Source organism: Myotis brandtii, unplaced genomic scaffold (assembly GCF_000412655.1).
Source record: "Myotis brandtii unplaced genomic scaffold, ASM41265v1 scaffold1384, whole genome shotgun sequence".
Lineage (NCBI taxonomy): Eukaryota > Metazoa > Chordata > Mammalia > Chiroptera > Vespertilionidae > Myotis > Myotis brandtii.
In genome coordinates this window covers 19,696-39,732 of record NW_005354938.1, presented here as the reverse complement: position 1 = coordinate 39,732, position 20,037 = coordinate 19,696, and the positions used below count along the sequence as shown (strand labels likewise).

Genomic DNA, 20,037 nt, shown 5'->3' with positions numbered 1-20,037 from the left:
CTGGGGCGCAAGGAGCCCGCGGGTGTCACAGCGCCTGACTCAGGGCGGCGGGCTCCGTCTAAGGCGATTCTCCCACGGGCGCATTTTAGGGGGGCGTGCGTGTGAGCATGAGCAAACTCGGGTATCCTGCAAAGCTCGGCGGCTTCCCATGGCCCGGGGGAGGTTTTGCCCGTCACATTTCCAAGCCAGGGTCGTTCTTCCCAATCCGTGTGCTTTTAACAAGCAATGCTTTCCACCTCTAGCGAGAGGCAGGCATTGCAGCAGGTTCCCGGTGGTCACGGAAAGGGGGTTCTCGGGGTGAGATGCTTCCCCGATGTTACATTCTTTATCAAAGAGGTGTGGTCGTTGACTTTTTAATCCTCTAGGCCAGAAGGAGGGGGAGCCTTGACAGAAATGGTCCACTAAGACAGGGTGCCCCTCTGTCCCTGGACGTGCATCTGTTGAGAGAAGTGGGTAGAATTACTTTTCACCTTGATTCGACTTCCGTCCCGTGAGTCCCCCAGCCTGAACTCGGGCAAGTCTTTCTCTCCGCTTTCAGCCATTTCATTTATAAAACAGTGGGCGGAGGTCGACGATCCCTGGGATCTCCTCTAGCTTTTAGCCTGTGACCAGCCATCATGTCCTCGTGGGTTTGAACCCTCGCTGCAGCCGTGGGAACGTGGGCTGCTTACTGAAGTTTTCCGTGCTGCAGTGTCCACAGCGGACAGTGGAAACCTGTCTCGTGGCTTCTTTGTGAGGATTGAACGTGAGTTCATACGTTCAGGTCCTTACAGCAGTGACACCGAGGAAGGAATCAGACACGTTCCATTTCTCTTTGACAAGGTGTCTAGTTCTGATTTTGTTTCTTCTCAGGAATGGAGATTAGTTTGCCCCCAGAAGTGTGGGTGAAGGGAGAAGTTTTGGCAGGGACGGGGCAGTCACAAGTGAATGTGGGCACTGTCATGGCACATTTTGGAACTCTCCAAGATGGTTCCTGCATTCGTCACTTTCTGGGACACTGTTTGAACACGGGATTGTGTTGCGCATAAATTGCTTACTCCTCCTTGGATGAAAATACTTGCCCGTCATCCCAATCTGAGACCTGGTTCCGCGGGACCCTCCTCCCTGTTACTCCAGTAGCTCCCTTGGTTGCAGTGCAGTTTAGCTACAGTTGTTGTAAGGAAACTTTTGAAGCTTTGACGAGAAGCCTGACATGGTGGGCGCTGCTGGGGCTTGTGTCCACTGCCGCCTGTACTGTGGCTCCTTACCTCTCGGAGTGGTAACACTTGGCACTCTCAGCCAGCTCCTCTTTACTCCCTTCCTCTTTGCCCTTGGGATCCTGCATCTCAGTACTTCCCGGCGTCCTTTCACATTATAACACACATGGATTTATTTGCATGGACGAGTCTGCACAGAGCGAAGGTGCCTGGCTCTGGTGCTGGACCTTCCAGGCCTGAGGGGGTCCGTGCTTGGAATACCAGAGGGGAAGGCCCTCGTCTCATCTCGTCGGTTTGTACTGGCTGCTGGTCCCTTCTGGGTGCTGGGTGTTTCTCAAGGCTCAATCCCTGACTGCTCCTCTCTCAAACCCACCCTTAGGGGTGTGTTCCTTGTCACCTGCACCTCTGTACTGAGAGCTTCCAAAGCTCCTTGAGTCCTTTATTCATGAGTTCCAGTTCCCTGTCGCAGCCGCCTACCGAACATCTCTTGTCATATCCTCTGTCAGCCTCAACACGTCTGGACCCATCACCTGTTCCCCACCCTGCAAACCACACCCAACTTTCTTCTTTGTTCCCTGGTCCTGGCTTTCTAAAATTTGAATTATTGACATAATCTTTTATTTATTTCCCTCCTTCATTCTCCATATCATCTAGCTTAGGGGTGGGGAATGTCCGACCCGAAGGCTGTATAAGGCCCTCGAAATCATTTGGTCTGGCCCTGCCAAAGCATTAACAGTGAGTTAGTTAAATGTTTGACCAAATATGGCAGGCTAATTTTTAACTTGATAATTTTGTATGGCCCATGAATGATGTTATAAATATCCAAGTGGCTCTTGGCAGAGAAAAGGTTCCCCACCTCAGACTCTAGCTGCTATGCCTGGCACATATTTACCTGCTATATAATCTTGGGCAAGTTACTTAAGTGACCCATGCCTCGGTTTCCCCAATTTAAACTGGACAATAATTGTACCTGCTTTGTACGGTTGTGAAGAGCATGAGTTAATTCATGAAAGAGTTAGAATGCTACCGTGCACATAGTAAGCACACAGTAGATGTAGCTGTTGTTTGAAGCCATTGACTCTTCATTACTCACCTTAAGAAAAGTTCTGTCTTCATGTTCCCACTGCCAAGTTCGTAGAGTGGGTCTGTTTTACTCTACCTTTGGACTAGCTACACTAGCCTCGCTGGCATAGAAATGTAGGTTTTGAGCTGGGAGAGTTAGGTTAGGTTCTCCAGTCCAGCTGCCATGCTGATGCTTCCGTCTCCACTACAGAGACGGCATCCAGCTTACAGTTGGTCGCCTCCAGTTACAGCAGGTTCACTACTTCCACAGGTAATTGCTTTCATTTTTGGTCAACGTGTCCTTACTTAGTTTTACTCCTGGATGTTAAAGAGCAATTCTAATCTACATGACAACCCTTTGCATATTTGAAGAGCATTGCCTTGGTACTTTTCACTATCCCTCACTCACACCATCAGTCTTTTCCTTAGGTCAGTGGTCGGCAAACCGCGCCTCGCGAGCCACATGCGGCTCTTTGGCCCCTTGAGTGTGTCTCTTCCACAAAATACCACGTGTGGGCACGCACGTACAGTGTGATTGAAACTTCGTGGCCCATGCGCAGAAGTCGGTTTTCGGCCTGGGCGAGTCTATTTTGAAGAAGTGGCGTTAGAAGAAGTGGGGGTACATTCGCTGAGGTCGACCCCTCAGATTGAGGACGTTTTTAGCAAAGGCCAGTTTAGGAGTACTGTAATTAAGTTAATAACAATGTACCTACCTATATAGTTTAAGTTTAAAAAATTTGGGTCTCAAAAGAAATTTCAATTGTTGTACTGTTGATATTTGGCTCTGTTGACTAATGAGTTTGCCGACCACTGCCTTAGGCTAAACATCTCTGTTTCTTTCACCCATTCTTTATAATGTCAGGTTCATGCTGATAAAGTTACCCTTCTGTGAATATTCTAGTTTTGAAATCTTTTTAAGACGTGCCACTCCTTATATGCGCTCATCAGCCACAGAAAAAAGCAAGGCTGTTGCCTCTAATTCTGTGTATGTTTCCCTTGATGCCCTTAGTTCTGTCCTCTCTTGCAGCTGCCAGTGATCATCCAAAATTTATGGCTTTATTCACATGCTCAGAAACTGTCAGTAATACCTGTGTCCTTCCACATCAAATCGTACCCACTTTTACTTGATTTTCAAGATCCACTAATCTGGCCCCATTTTCCTTTCCCACTGCCTGTTATTGTACATCCTCTGTTTTAGATTGGCTAGGCCAGTGGTTGGCAAACTCATTAGTCAACAGAGCCAAATATCAACAGTACTTCTTCAAAATAGACTCGCCCAGGCCGAAAACTGACTTTTGCGCATGGGCCACGAAGTTTCAATCGCACTGTACGCGCGTCCGCACGTGGTATTTTGTGGAAGAGCCACACTCAAGGGGCCAAAGAGCCGCATGTGGCTCGCGAGCCGCAGTTTGCCGACCACGGAGCTAGGCTAAACTTACCAACCTATGGGCCATGTGGCCTTCATACCTTCCCACGTGGTTTTTTTTTTTACCTTTATCCTCTTTTTTGCCTTCCCAAATACTCTTAATGGCCCAACTCCCATCTTTTTTTCACAAGCCTTCTTGATGACTTTAAGTTTTTGAAATCTATACACTGTTCTGACCCATCTCTCAATTTGCTTAGATCATACATGTCTTTCATCATTTTAAAAAAATCTTCTAATTAATAGTCTTGCCCCTGGTTTGTTATATTTATTTCTAAGTACTTTTGAGTTGTTGTTTTTTTATTGTGAGTGGCATTCATTTTAAAATTACATTTTCACATTGTTGCTTATGTATGGAAATGCTATAATTTTGTGGTATTAATTTCTGTGTCTAGCAATCTTGCCTTTAGCTCCAGTAGTTTGTCTATAGATTCACTTGGAAGTGAATCAGGGAAGGCAATACTGTGAAGGCAGTCATATTTCCAGTGAAGGCAAAAATGACAGTTTTTTCTTTTCTTATTTTTATTTCCCTCCCCTCCTCAAGCTAGGACTTCCAGTAGAAGTAGTGAGAGTGGATATCATACCTTTGTTTCTCCTTGTAGTAGAACTGTTTCTCGGGTTTTGATGTGATGTTTGTGTTTCTGATATTTTCTTACAGATTCCTCTTCTATTTCTACTTTAAGTTTTTCTTGTGATTGGCTGCTGACTTTTACCATGCTCTTTCCCCATCTGGTGATCATATGGTTTTTCTTCTTTAATACATTAATATGAATTACATTAGATTTTTAACACAAAGCACTTAACCAGGTGGCCCATTCAGACCATCATGTGGTGACATGCTGTTTTGTTCATGGCACCATCATATAGTTTAGTCTTGTCTTCCTAGAATAGATCATACGTTCCATGGGAAGAAGCCACATACATACTTTTTACATTTTGATTTCCCAAGCACATGGCACCTAGTACTTTGTGATTGATTTCATTTATTTAATTAGATACTCCTCTTTCGCCTGATGACCACTCTCAGATATTCATAAGATATTTGAATATTTAAGTCAGCTTTATGAACAGGCAAACCAGTTCTACCTGATGCACCTCTTTCTAGAGCAGTGATGGCGAACCTATGACACGCGTGTCAGAGGTGACACGCGAACTCATTTTTTGGGTTGATTTTTCTTTGTTAAATGGCATTTAAATATATAAAATAAATATCAAAAATATAAGTCTTTGTTTTACTATGGTTGCAAATATCAAAAAATTTCTATATGTGACACAGCACCAGAGTTAAGTTAGGGTTTTTCAAAATGCTGACATGCCGAGCTCAAAAGGTTCGCCATCACTGTTCTAGAGTGTTATGTCCAACTTTTTTATGAATGTCCCTATTTAATGTACTGGCTCAGTAAATAATTACCAGCTTTTTTTCCCACCTCCATTCTCTAAGGAAAATTATTGAATATAAAACCTAGCTTACATATTAAAACTGTGCTTCTCTGGTGGTAGTAGAAGGAATACAGGTTATATCTGTAGCAGCTTTTTATTTAATGTACAAAACGTGGGTTTTATTATTACTTGAAGCAGTTGTTAAACACATCTGATATTGTTCCCCATACTAAAAAATCTTCAGTGATTAAAGACTAAGGCACAAAAAAGGGTGAAGTTTCCCCCGCTTCCTTGGAATGGAGAGGTTTTCTGACAGCAGTAGCTGAAACTAAGTTGAGAAATAAAATGATCAATTTATCTTTGTTGTTAGATAATGTGTATTTTTGGTTTTCTTGCATTGTGTAGCTTTTCTCACCTGATACTATAAAACTTTAAAGGTATCCTTTTAAATGCTAGTTGTAGCTACATTTGCTAAATAAAAAGACTATTTTTAGATTTCTTAAGCTGTTGTCAGTAAATATAAGATGGTTCATAATCTGTCCTAACTTGGTTTGGGTGTGTACTTTTTGAAAATATAATTTGATGAGTCATATTTCAGATCTGTCAGGTAGTATTCATTCTGGGTTATTGCCAGGAGCTGTCCCAAGATAAAAATTGTAACTTTATTTGGTGATTTACACACTTAACTTTAAAAATATGTTTTTTTATTGATTCCAGAGAGGAAGGGAGAGGGAGAGAGAGAGAAACATAAATGATGAGAGAGAATCATCGATCGGCTGCCTCCTGCATGTCCCACACTGGGGATCGAGCCTGCAACCCGGGCATATGCCCTGACCGGGAATCGAACCATGATCTCTTGGTTCATAGGTAAACGCTCAACCACTGGGCCATGCTGGCTCGGCAACTTTCTTTTTTTAATGTGTTTTTATTGAAAAAAAAATTTTTTGAGAGAGAGGAAGTAAGAGGGATAGAGAGGAGGAAACATTGATGAGAGAAAATCATCGATTGGCTGCCTCCTGCACACTCCCTACTGGGGATCGACACTGCAACCTGGGCATGTGCCCTGACCAGGAATCGAACCAGCAACCTCTTGGCTCCTGGGTGGAAGTGGTTGAACTGAGCCACACCGGCTGAGCACGTAAAAACTTTTTGATTGGGGAAGGGGTTGAGCAGCAAATGATCAGATGTCAGATTGCTTTGGAATTGGCTCTCTTCCTTTTGACTTAGTGCTTATGTTAATAAATACAGTGTTGTGACTAACTTGCTCATGTGTCCATACATAACAACTGACAACAGTATTCTTGGAACTCTCATATACAAAGCCAGCCATTTATCTGAGTGGTCCTCGATTTTTCAGTCTAACATTTCCAGTCTTTTAAAACATTTATCCAACCTGGAAACCTTGAAGTTGTCTTTGATTTCCTTAGTTTTATCCCAGATAGTATTTTACCAAATCGTACTGATTTTTTTTTATAGTTTTGAAATGTATTTTACATCTTACCATTCACCCATCTACAGTGTAGAATCAGTGGTTTTTAAGATGTTCACAGAGTTGTTCAACCATCACTACTATCTAATTTTATATCCAACATTTTATTGCCTCTAAAATAAACCACATACTCATTAGCATTCATTTATCATTCCCCTTCTCACCCCCAGCCCTGGACAACTGCTGATTTATTTTGTGTGTCTACGGATTTGACTGTCATACAATACATGGTCTTTTCTGACTGCTTTTCATTTAGCATAATGTTTTCAAGGTTTATCCATGTAGTGTGAATCAGAACTTCATTTTGTTTTATGGCTGATTAATATTACATTGTATGGATATACCACATCTTGTTAATCCATTCACCAGTTGGTGGACATTTGGGTTATTTCCACCTTTTGGCTACTGTGAATAATTTTGCTGTGAACATTTGTATACAAGTTTTTGTGTGGATGTATGTTTCAGTTTTCTTGGGTATATGCTCTAAAGTGGAATTACAGCATCATCTGGTAACTGTGTGTGAATGGCCAGACTGTTTTCCAAAGTGGCTGCACCATTTTACATTCCCACCAGCAATGTATGGAGGTTCTACTTTCTCCACATCCTTGCCCACACTTTTCATCTTTTCAGTGAAAGTCATCTAGTGGGTGTGTTGTGGCACTTCATTATGGTTTTGATTTACACTTTCTTAATGACTAATAACATTGAACATTTTTTCATTTTTTTGTTGGCCATTTATTTGTATGTCTTCTTTGGAGAAGGGTCTATTCAAATCCATTGCCTATTTTTAAATTAGGTAATTTTTCTTTTTATCATTCAGTCATAAGAATTCCTTATATATTCTGTATACAAATCCCTTATCGGAGACATGATTTACAAATATTATATTCCATTCTGTTGATTGTCTTCTCTTGATGGTATTCTTTGAAACACAACATTTAATTTTGATGAAGTACAATTTGTTAATTTATTTTGCCACTTGTGCTTTTGGTGGCATATCTAGGAAACCATTGCCTACCCCAAAGTCATGAAAATTTACTGCTATGTTTTATCCCAAGAGATTTATAGTTTTAGCTCTTATATTTAGCTCTTTAACCCATTTTCTTTTTTTTTCTTTAACCCATTTTCAATTAAGTTTTGTTTATGATGTGAAGTAGAGTCCAACTTCATTCTTTTGCATATGGATACCCAGTTGTCCCAGCATCATTTTTGGAAACCACTGAATGTCTTAGCACCCTTGTGGACAATTCCTTGATTGTACATGTTAAGGTTCATTCCTGGACCCTCCATTCTATTCTGTTGATCTTCATTGATTTTTAAGAAGAAGAAAAAATTATTCACGTTTGCTTGCTACGTTCTCTGCAGGGAAAACTAGGGGTGTGGCCTATGATGTGGAGGGGGACAATGGGGATGACATCCAGCCATCTGGATGGACTACTGATTAGGCTTCCAGGTCTTGGCCTGGAAGATATTAAGCATTCTTGCCCTGCAGAGAATTTCTGACTCATTGAAGACTTTCTATACTCTGGCTCCAGGCTAACTTTTCAGATTAATGATTTATCATTTTTCAGATTTAGATTTTACTTTTTCAGATTCTTATTTATTTAGATTAAAAAAATATATATATATTTTTTTGGTCTAAACTTGCCTATGGAGTATCCCATGAACAACATGTGTATGCCTTTTGGATTCCTGCATGTTTCTCAACATGTCTCTTAATGTGCAACATTTATCTTATGTTGTATATTTAATTTTATACTATCCCATTGGTATACTGGCAGTACTCTGAAACTGGAACTGGATATGACATGTGTAGAGGCCCAGGGTTGTTTTATTTTGTGTTTTTAAATAACTGCTATATTTTTATGCACCTTAATGCTGACGAAGTTGCCAAAATGAAGCCACATTAAATATACCATATTTATCTTGAGATACCATAAGAATAACCAGAAATCCTAGAATGTTGGACCTGGAAGGAACATTGTTAGTTTAATGTTTTTATAAAACAGGAAATTTAGATCAGCAAAACTCCAAAAAGGTTAAGTATCTTGCCTACAGGTACACTTAGATAATGGTAGAACCAGATCTAGTTTCTTTCTTTTTTTTTTTTTTAAAGTTTTTATGGTTTTATTATTTTTTTTAAATATATATTTATTGACTTTTCACAGAGAGGAAGGGAGAGGGATAGAGAGTTAGAAACATCGATAAGAGAGAAACATTGATCAGCTGCCTCCCGCACACTCCCTACTGGGTATGTGCCCGCAACCAAGGTACATACCCTTGGCCGTAATCGAACCCAGGACCCTTGAGTCCACAGGTCAAGGCTCTATCCACTGAGCCAAACCAGTTAGGGCTGTTTTTATGGTTTTAGAGAGAGAGAGAGGAAGAGAGAGGATTAGAAAGATAGAAACATCGATGAAAGAGAAACATTGATCGGCTGCCTCCTGCACACCTCCTACTGGGTATCGAGCCTGCAACCCGGGCATATGCCCTGACTGGAATCTATCCAGTGACCTCTTTGTTCATGGGGTTGACGCTCAACCACTGAGCCACACAGGCCAGGCTAGTTTATTTCTTTATGGAATTTTTTTCAGCCCTATGTTCTTTTTGTTTGGTATCAGAGTTAACATTCTCAGTTAATTACTCCCCTCCCTCTTCTTTTAAGCAAAGTTAATATTCTTTCTGGATTTGGAAAACCTCTGTCTACCTGGTTTCAACCCATAGTAGTGGGTTGCTTCTTAGTGCCCCCTTGATGTGTCTGATTAATCGAAAAGTAGTCTATGATTAGAGACTATAGCCTCTTTTATGCTTAATTTACTAACAAACTAATTTAAATTATGCTTTTGGTGTTAAAAGCTTGGTAAGCTTAAAATTTAGTAAGAACCCCGCTGTATTCTGTTCCCATATGCATATCCAGCTTGAATTCAAGGTTAGACCACTGCATGCATCACTGATGACCTTAAGTGTCACACTTTGTTTTTCCAAGTTAACCTCTGCTGTGTGTTGAATAGGAACAACACTGATTAAAGAAAATGATGGGGGAACAATCAGATGCCAGTTCAGATTTGTGAAATTAGAAATTAGGTGTCCAGTTGGAGATGATTAATTATTGGCAGGGAGGCAGGGAATTAGAGATCATCATTAAAACTTGAAGCTTAATGAGTGTTGGCTCTTTTGGTGTGAAGGGAAAGCTTTAAATTTTCATGAAGCAGTTTTGTTCAGGAGAGTAGTCACCCAACAGGATAAACCTTTATAATTCTCTCAAACGTGTGCCTTTCTGTCTTGTCACTGAGTAAGAGCTGGTTAGGGGACCTGTGTTCCCTGCAGGTCTTAAGAGGCCTGCCCATTAGACGCCACCCATGGCAGAGTGTCAAGCCCTATGTTCTCTTGGTGGTATGTCCCATTCTTTTTTTTTTTTTTTAATATATTTTATTGATTTTTTACAGAGAGGAAGGTAGAGGGATAGAGAGTTAGAAACATCGATGAGAGAGAAACATCGATCAGCTGCCTCCTGCACACCCCCTACTGGGGATGTGCCTGCAACCGAGGTACATGCCCTTGACCGGAATCGAACCCGGGACTCTTCAGTCCACAGGCCGACGCGCTATCCAGTGAGCCAAACCAGCGAGGGCATGTCCCATTCTTTTCTGTCATCATGTATTTCAGTTTTTGAGCGTGCATCTGTATTTAATTTAGGTTGTTCCATGTTCTTTGTTGTGAATGGCCCTGACAAGTCACTTCACTATCCTGGGCCTCATGTTTGTTTGTTTTTTATTTGTTTGTTTTTAAATAGTTTTTAAAAATATATTTTTATTGATTTCAGAGAGGGAGGGAGAGGGATAGAAACATCAGTGATGAGAGAGAATTATTGATTGGCTGCCTCCTGTATGCCCCACACTGGGGATCGAGCCCACCACTCAGGCATATGCCTTGACTGGGAATTGAACCATGACCTCCTGGTTCATAGGTTGATGCTCAACCACTGAGTCACGCCAGCTCAGCTGGGCCTCATGTTTTTGAAATATGAAGAGATTGAACTGTGAAAGTTCCTTCATTTTCTAATATCCTATGATTTAACTGAATACTTTTTAAAAATTGAATACTTTTTATTTGATGCCATGAGTGTTAGGGTGAATGACCCTTAATCTCTCCTGCTTGGATATATTTTCTGAAATATATCTATAATAATAAAAGCATAATATGCTAATTAGACCGGACAGCTGAACATCCTTCTGGACAAAGCCGCAGTGGCTGGAGGGCTGAGGGCAGGCAGCTACAGCAGCTGGCAGCAGCAGCAGAGGTGGGGTGATGGGAGTGGCGCCTTCCCCTGATTGTCCCGGTCGCCTCCCGAAGTAGGACATGCCCTGAGGGCTTCTGGACTTCTGGACTGTGAGAGGGGGCAGGCCGGGCTGAGTGAACCCCCACCCCCACCTGAGTGCACAAATTTTCGTGCACTGGGCCACTAGTATTGTTATAAGCCTTTTCCCGTACCTTGAAGCAGACAGCCAGGGCCTGCAGAAGCAAGATAAGAATGCTAACCCTCTGCCTGACTGACCTGTGCACTCTCCTCCCTTGCCTCCCTTGACCAACTCCTGCCCTCCCTTCTGCTTGACCGACTCTTGCACTCACATCCTGACCCTGTATTGCATATTTTTACCCTATGTAAGACAACTTAACCACCCCCTCAGGGCTGACACTGACACACTGGTCTCAGCCAGCTGTGAGTGAATCAGCTGGTACTGAGCTCAGTATCCAGTATAACTCTTCCTGTTCTGCAATAAAATTTCTTAAACTCTTGGCCTGGCTCCTTTTGCCTGGGACCTAACAGTGAGGAATAACAATACTCATAACCAAAAAAAGAAAAACAATTGCAGCTTTTACCAACAAAAAGCAGAACTTTGCCTGGCTGGTGTGGCTCAGTGGTTGAGTATCAACTTATGGAGGTCGTGGTTTGATTCCTGCTCAGGACACATTCCCAGGTTTCGGGCTTGATCCCCCAGTAGGGAGCATGTAGGAGGCAGCCAGTCAATGATTCTCTCTCATATTTGATGTTCCTATCTCTCCCTCTCCCTTCTTCTCTCTGAAATCAATAAAACAAAAAAAAATTTTTTTAAAGCAGAACTTTAACTTGGGTTTCTAGAACTTACAATCAAGTGTTTATGGAGGTGCTGAGGGGATAAGGAGAATTTAGGGTAGATTTGTTCAGTGCTTCTATTTTTTGGTGTATTCTCTTTAACCTTTTGGGAGGCTATTTCTATGTATATTTTATAGAAGCAAGATGTGAATTTCACACTTTGCACTGTCCAGCCCTAGACTGGACCCTGAGGTCTTCTAACTATCCTAAGCTCCTTAGGAGAATATTGTCTGTATAGTTTGGCTTGGTATCAGCTGGTACGGAGCTCAGTATCCAGTGTAACTCTTCCTGTTCTGTTCTTTCAGGTTGGATTTACTTTTGGCAACCTGGTTGGAATGTATCTGGCTCAAAATTATGACGTAAGTGACCATTCACTTTCTCCATGATTCCATGTAGCTGACTTGTAGTGACTTGTCTTTGTTGAAGTAAGGTGAGCCTTCCAGCATAGATGGGGTCCATAGATCTGAGGGAAAAGTCTTGAATTTTGGAGAAAGATTTTCCAGTCACAGAAGCCTATCTGTCCTTTATATCACCACAAGAGGGCAAAATCCCATCACTTTAGATGGTCTCATGGTGATGCTGAGCTGTGTTTGTTAGCCCAGAGTAATAGTAGGTTAGGTTCTTCTTAACAGTTCTACGGCATATCACGTGATCAGTGAGAATTTAAAAATTAATAGGATAATCTTTTCAGTCCCCATACCCAGGAGTAGAGATGACAGAATTTTGGAGGTGGGTCTATATCATGTAGCACGTTCAACAGAGTTTTGTGACATGGGGCGTTGTATTAGCCTCACTTTATAGATAGGGAAGTGGAAAAACAGGTGGCAAAACTGCCTATGAATGGGGATTCTGGAAAGGTAATGATTGTTTTAAAGAGACAAGGAAATGAAACATGATACTAACTTTTGTAGTGAAGCTTTTAGTGTGACAAAGGGAATTCCCTCTGTCAACCTTCATTTGAGTCACATGGTGCTGTATCCAACTGTATCACATTTATTGTTTGTATGTACAACTTTTACTTGGCTCTGGATTGAGGGGCTAAGTGAGTCTATAAAAGTCAAAGTCAGGGTCTGGCTTCCAGGGAGGGAGCATACTTTACCTGACAACTTCTGAAATCCTTCTATTGCAGTCCGGAGGTTAAAGACACCACTATTTAACAGGTCACTTTCAGAGGAAAATAAAAACTTGTACAACAACCATTTATCTTTGGAGGAAGAGAAGTCAAAGCATATTGATTAGTTAGATGCAAAATTATAATAATGTCTTTTTTCTTTAAAGATGCCAAACCTGGCTAAAAAACTTGAAGAAATTAAAAAGGACATGGATGCCAAGAAGAAACCCCCTAATCCATGAGGCCAACTCCAGCACTGGCTCCAGGAAATCCTGACTCTCCTCTTCTCCAGGGCCTCCTTTACACCTGAACCAAAGCTTCTGTCTTCTGTCCAGTCTCAGCCTTTGCTTCGAGCACAAATGGGGCCACAAGTTAAGCACTGTGCTTACTTTCCCAATATCCTCACCGCTTCCCTTCCTCCTAGCAGCTTGGGAGGGCCTCAAACTGGAATTATGGTGCTAGATTAGTAAACATGACCTTTAATTAGTAGTTTCTCCCTTATTCTTTGGGATTTTTTACTGCCTTTTTCAAAAGAAAAATCAATGAGTTTTGTATAGCTGATCAGATATAAATAATGCTGACTTCACAGGTTAGCAATTATAATGGGTGTTTAAACATTTGGTACTACATTATGTTACTTCAAGGTCACTAAAATTAAAATCTAGAAGCCAGTTTCTGGTGAATTATCCATTTATTTTATACTGTTCTCAGTATAACTGACATATATAACTCCATAGTTGCTAATTTAACCAATAAATCAATTTGCTACTCATCAACTGAGAAACTATATTCTGAGAACTCCATCAGGAATTGGGGAATTAAAAAATAATGGCCTTTGTCCTCAGTAGACTTCATAGTTCAGTATGCATGTTTTTCCTTAATGATGCATTTGATCTGGTTCTTTTTCCTCAAAAGAATCATACTTATCTTAAGGGATTATAGGTGCATTTGACATTACATGATGGATAAATGATAAGTTGTCTATAAAGGAAATTTTATGCCTTTTCACATGAAAAGAAATGTATCAACATTATAACTTTATAGTGATTCTCACAAGAAAACTTTTTTTGCTGCACTCAGAAATTATCATTGTAATTTGTCAAATGTATAATTAGTTCATTTGAAAAAATTAAACAAAATGTTTGACTACATCACTTTTCCCGTGAGTCAAGATACAAGAGTGATTTAGAATGAAGGGCCTCTCCCACCTCTAGCTCCTAGATCCTCTTCCTGGAGCCAGGCACTGCCAGCAGTTTACTGTATGCTATTGAACAAGATTCTGTGCCTAACCATGTGTGCATGGGCTTTTTACACAAATGATAAACTATACATAGGCTTTGCTCTGTCCTTTTTTCCTCCCATTTAATATCAGTATGTAAGGAATAAGGAATCTGTTTCCTTTTTTGGCTGCATAAAATTCTATTGGATGAATATACCATAATTTATTTAATCTATCATTGATGAATAGTTGTTTCCTATCTTTTGCTGTTACAGTGATAACTTGGAACCTGATGTTACCATACGTATTTATGCAGGGTATAGCCATAAGTTAACGTCCTAAAACTGTAATTTGCACTAAATATAGGTAAAGTCCCACTTCATCGTTTTGCTTTAGAGGGCTTGTTGGGCAGCTTCACTGATAATGCCACGTCTGAGGACATTATAGCAGAATCAGTAAACTGCAAGATTACTTAGAGACACCTTTTTTCAGACAGCGATGACACTGATACTACATGTGATTATAAAATGAAGTGATTCTGCTTCTCTTTGAGAACATGCATCTCTCATACATGGAGATAAGTTTTATCCATCAGTTCATCCTGGTGTGTGAGACAGATTAGGATCATATGGTTTGGCTTCTCCCTTGCAGTGTGATCATGGGCAAACAGCTTATTTGTCTGAAACTGTTGTATTCTCTGTAAGATCTGGACATAATACCTACCTCATAGGGCTTCCATGAGAAACAATTGCAATAATGTATGTGATGCACAGTGCTTTGCAAATTTGCCCAATAAATAGCAGACCTTAGTCCAAACATCCTGCTTTTGCTCAGAATACTTTTGTTTCTTCGCAGTCACTTTGGGAACAAGTTTATGAACCATGCAAAATTTGTCATTATTCTATGGTCACGCTCTTGGTTGTTGATGAAAATCTACAGTATCCACCTTGATCATACCACCTGGCTTCCAAGATTTTATCTTAAATGACTGAATTGTTGGCAGGATGAATTAAAGCCTTAAGAATAAAGGTTTACCATCCCTGAGGGTATTCATAGTGCTACAAGCTTAGGAGTCCCTTGTTATCAGTCATGGTAGCATTGTTATTTGTGTGTGTCTCCCAGAGTGGTTTCTTTGGGGAGGGAGGTCACTTAGATGTTAGGAGAAGGTCTCTCTATACCAGTGATGGCGAACCTATGACATGCGTGTCAGAGGTGACACGCGAACTCATTTTTTGGGTTGATTTATCTTTGTTAAATGGCATTTAAACATATAAAATAAATATCAAAAATATAAATCTTTGTTTTACTATGGTTTCAAATATCAAAACATTTCTATATGTGACACGGTACCAGAGTTAAGTTAGGGTTTTTCAAAATGCTGACATGCCGAGCTCAAAAGGTTCGCCATCACTGCTCTATACCAGGGGTCCTCAAACTTTTTAAACAGGGTGCCAGTTCACTGTCCCTCAGACCGTTGGAGGGCTGGACTATCGTTTTAAAAAACCTATGAACAAATTCCTATGCATACTGCACATATCTTATTTTGAAGTAAAAAAACAAAACGGAAACAAATACAATATTTGTATTTGCATGTGGCCCGCGGGCCATAGTTCGAGGACCCCTGCTCTATACTATACCTTGTTACAAAACTCATCTGGAATTAGGGCTAACCCCCTGATGGAATCATTTCTACTGCTGAAAGCCATCCAGCTGCTGCACAGTGAACACAGGCCAACTTAGCAGGCACTGGTCACATACCCTCTCCTTGTTTTAATTTCTTGCCACAGTGGAAAGGGGCTCAGAGTTCTCAGGCAAGATCATCTTCCCTGAGACATAGGAGTCCAGACCAGCACAGACTTGAGGGTGCATTTGTGGATGGGGTGGCAGTGGTTGTGATCATGGCACAGGAAGTTACGTTCCCCAGTGGAGGGATGGGAAGAATCAGTGCAACACATGCCCTTTTTTCCCTTTAAAAATGTTCGAAAACTTCTGTTGATGTGATTTAAGAAAATTTATTGCCACCCTGGACCATGAAAGGAAGGTTACTCATAATACTACTGAAGGTTACTCACATGTGAAAAATAATACTTCAGGATTGATGTTGGGAACCTAATAAATAGATCGAACTTGAAAAGCTTATCCTTAAACTGTAAACCTCCCAAACAAGCAAAGGGAGAGAAAAACCAAAACTACTTTATTTGAAATCATCAAAAGAGGTTATAGTTTATGTTATTTTATGTATTTTAGTTATTTGATGTCTTAATAGACTTTTCTTCTGATTTGGTATTTTATGCAATTAAGCAGTTACCTGCTTCTGGTTTAAAGAAAGAATTTGGTTTCTTTTTTCTAACTCATTTATGTTACTATGAAGTGTGGTTTTTCTGGTTGTCTGTGTGTACGGGTTCATAGAGCATATGTACACATGCATGATGTTTTCATTTCTACTAAGCAGCTCACTCCATAGACACTACGTGTTTGTTTTTCTGCTGAGGTCTCCCACATTTTAATGCTGTTTCTGTTACTCCTCCCGAAGGAACACTATATACTGTACTGGAGCAAATGAGGCTTTTCTTAAACTTCCCATCTTGGACTTTGCACATAGCATTTCCATTCCTTACGCAGATGAATGAGTTCTTTTTTCCCTACTAACTATTAGGGACTTGTGGAAAGGAACAGGGCGGGGAAGGGAAAATATTTTGAGACGTTGCCTGGTCTTAATAGGGGAGTTAGTGACATTTAGATGTTCAAATGCTCAGTGTATACCTCTCCTAAATCTGGGTGCAACATATTTAGTCATATATTGAAGACCTCTGGATGGCATGTTTTTCAAGGCACATGGAGACAAAAGAACAAACAGGTTTTGTGGAAAGTGCATTGGGGTGGGGCACTGCCAACCCCAAGTCCTGGGCCCGCTTGACTCATTGCCTCTGGTGAGGCCTGAGGAAAGGTGCCGTGTGGGTGTCATTCTGACATGTACAGTTGCACAGTATTGGGACAAGAGAGAGGTGCCATGTAAATAGTGCAGGCGCTTGTGCTCAGCATTCATTTGGTGAGGGCAGCCCCAGAATGAGCTACCTGTGAACGTGGGTGGTCTTCATCCCTTTTGTGTATTAGTGGTTTGGACATCTTGCCGAACTGGGAGTCTAGTGTTTAAATACACTTTTTCAAACATGGGCCCCAAATATGAAGCCAACTACTTTATCTGGCATGCAGCTGAAGAAACAGGGATCTAGTCTGATATTGGAGGGAAAACTAGCTGTTTTTTATTTATCAAAAGATGGCACATGAGCCCTGGCTGGGCTGGCTCAGTTGGTTGGCGTGTCGTGCTGTGCACCAAAAGGTGGCGGGTTTGATCCCCATTTGGGGCATGTGCAGGAGGCAACAGATCAATGTTTTCTTTCTCAAATCAATTTTTTAAAAAAGTGGGCACATGAGTGTTTGTGCCATGTAGTTGTAATGTAAAAGATTGTATTCATGGGCGACTTAAAGGAATTTCAAAGGCAACTGTGACTAAACAGATTTGATATGTAATTGGCTTGAGAATAAGATGCAACCATACTCAGTGTCTTGTTTCTCGGTTTCGCCATGTGTTAAGTAAGCTGGTAGAAGATGATCATTTACAGCTTTCCATCGATATATTGTGATAGAAGATAATGAAATTAAATACAATTGCAAGAGACACAAGACTAAGGAGATCTGTTAGTTAATTTCCAACGTGGAGTGGTTTTAGATGACAAGGAATTGTTAGTCATATTCAACATTTCCTGTCACTGTAATGAGCTATCTTGTTTGGCCTGAACCTCTGGTTTGGGGAGAGAACAGTGCTGTTCTGTAGAATAGTCAGTAGACCAGACTGAAATAAACGCTCTGTCTAAACTGGCTAGTTGAGAGCCTCTGCTCCTCGGAGCATCTGGCAGAAATTGCAGTGGGGAGTTTCACAGCTTTTCCCTGTAGGAGTGAGTCAGGTTCTTGAAAAGTTGAACAGTGGTCAATAAATCTAAGTCAACTTTTCTTTCTCTTTGTAGTTATTTATAATCCCAGAGTCTTCTCGATTATCTGCACCTTTGTCTTACTTTCTCAGTTCTGTAATGGGTCAGCCATTTGATGATACTCCTGACAGTAGGAGTAACACCGACTCTTTGGAACATTTAACGCAAAATAACTGTAGAGATGCTGGCTCCATCCAACCAGCTGTAGTTATTATACTGGTATTTTATTTGGGCTCATTAGGTCAGTCACTTTTTTAAGTAGCCAAATAATTTGGCCTAACCTCATTGACAGGGCAGAAGTGGTAATATTCCTGGTAAACCTGGTCAATAATATGCGGTGGTCAGAGTGTGACAGTGTTGAATGGCACGAAAGCAATTTGACAATTCACAGATACTTGATAAACCAAGGTAGTGCCTTCATTGATAAATTATTGTTGCGGAAAAATGGCACATGCTGATAATAGGAACTTAAAATCAATTAAAACAATAACTGTGGGGGAGCCTTTCCCATAAGATATATTTAGCAAGTAACTGGTGGTGGAAATTAGAAATACATAATTCCAGGAAATGGAGCGTTTGGGAGCTATATCCAATCAGATAGCAAGGACATCTGTCCTGGAGAAAATGGCTTGGTTTTCAGGAGGAAGAAGGAGGCTTTGATTTCAAAGTGATTTTCTCAAGGGAAACATTTATTAAGCAGTTTCAGTTTACTAGGTAGTATAAGTAGCTGGGATTTTCAGAGACATAGGATATCACTCCCCTCAAAGGGCTCATCTACTTGTAGAAAGTGACTAATGGGTCTGGGCCTTTCTGGACCTGTCTTCTCAGAAATGAACTAATTACATCCAGAAGAAAGCCAGTCAAATATCATTAATAGTGCTGTAGACGTAATTATAGTTTTGGCCTCCTTAATAAGACAAGTATGAAAATTTTCCTCCTTCCCAACACTTAACCAGCACAGTGGTACTGATGGCTCGTGATGAGTGAAGAGAGATGCTAATCACAGTGTGTCTTCTTTCTCTGCTTCCTTTTCCGTTGACAGAGAGAACAGCACCAGCCTTTATGGAAAGGGGAACAGTTACTTTATAGGAATTTGGTGCCAAAGTAAAGAGAAGCCGTTGAAGAGAGATGCTTAAAATGGAATCAGAGCAGCGATAAGAGTTGTGACTGCCACAAAGAGGGCTTACTAAGAATTGCCTTTTTGTAGAGAACTTAGGACAGAAACTCTTAAGAGAAAGGAGCTGATGTAAGGTCTCAAGTTCTAGGTGAGATTTTCCTACGAAAGAGATGCCGCTGGTTTTGCTGTGCATAGGCAGGAGATTTGGATTTCTCCTTCAACTCCTAAAAAGGGATTAAGAACAACATCAAACTTAGTGAGGCTCGGCAGTGTGGGGCTTAGCCTCTGAGGGGCAGCTGGGGCAGGCTTTCGCCTCTTCCTGTCTTCCGCAGGATCGATTGCAGAGACTAGATACAAACAAGTGAGAAAGGGGTAGGTTTTCTCGGGCTTTGGTTGTGCGAGTCCTGAACCGCACTTGAGGTGGAAGATGGCGGACTCTTCTGGTGGGGGTGCTGTGCTCCTGGTGTTCTGCGTGGCCTGTTTGTTGGTCAGATTCTGCTAAGTGCTGGCAGTGCCTCTGGTTGGGCCGTGTGCCCACTTGTGTTAGGTCCGATCAGTGATGTTACTGGCCATAGCCCAGGCTGGAAAAGTGTCCAGGTCGAAGAGGCTAATTCCCCATGTGTTGATAGCCACCGTCACTATCACCAGGCCAATGACATTGACCCCCAGGCCAGCTTTCACCTATAGGACACAAACCAGCACACCCTAGTCACTCTGAGGAGGCAGTGGCACAGACCCTGAGTGCTCCCCATCTGTGCCCCCGCCTGAGCCTTGCCCTGCCCCGATCACAGCCCACTCGCTCAACCCTGCTTTGTTCCCGGCTCTGCCTGGGTGCTCTGGTGTTGCCTTGCAAGTGCCTTATAGGTGGCACCGGACTGTAAAAGGACAGGAAAGCAGAGAGGGTGGGGGTGGGGGGT

At 41.4% G+C, this 20,037-nt stretch overlaps 1 protein-coding gene and 1 long non-coding RNA gene across 2 annotated transcripts in view; one reads left to right on the top strand and one right to left on the bottom strand.

Moving 5' to 3' along the window:
* Window positions 1-14,833, top strand: part of LOC106725135 — a 15,732-nt gene extending 899 nt beyond the window's left edge. The window contains exons 2-3 of the long non-coding RNA XR_001361003.1: window positions 11,990-12,043; window positions 12,963-14,833. This is a non-coding gene — a long non-coding RNA (uncharacterized LOC106725135). The remainder of the gene's footprint in view (window positions 1-11,989; window positions 12,044-12,962) is intronic.
* Window positions 14,834-18,671: 3,838 nt separating this feature from the next.
* SLC13A4 (solute carrier family 13 (sodium/sulfate symporter), member 4) overlaps window positions 18,672-20,037 on the bottom strand; it is a 19,428-nt gene continuing 18,062 nt past the window's right edge. The window contains exon 11 of the mRNA XM_005860686.2: window positions 18,672-19,801. Coding sequence (XP_005860748.1) covers window positions 19,664-19,801 — 138 coding nt within the window. The 3' untranslated portion in view covers window positions 18,672-19,663. The remainder of the gene's footprint in view (window positions 19,802-20,037) is intronic.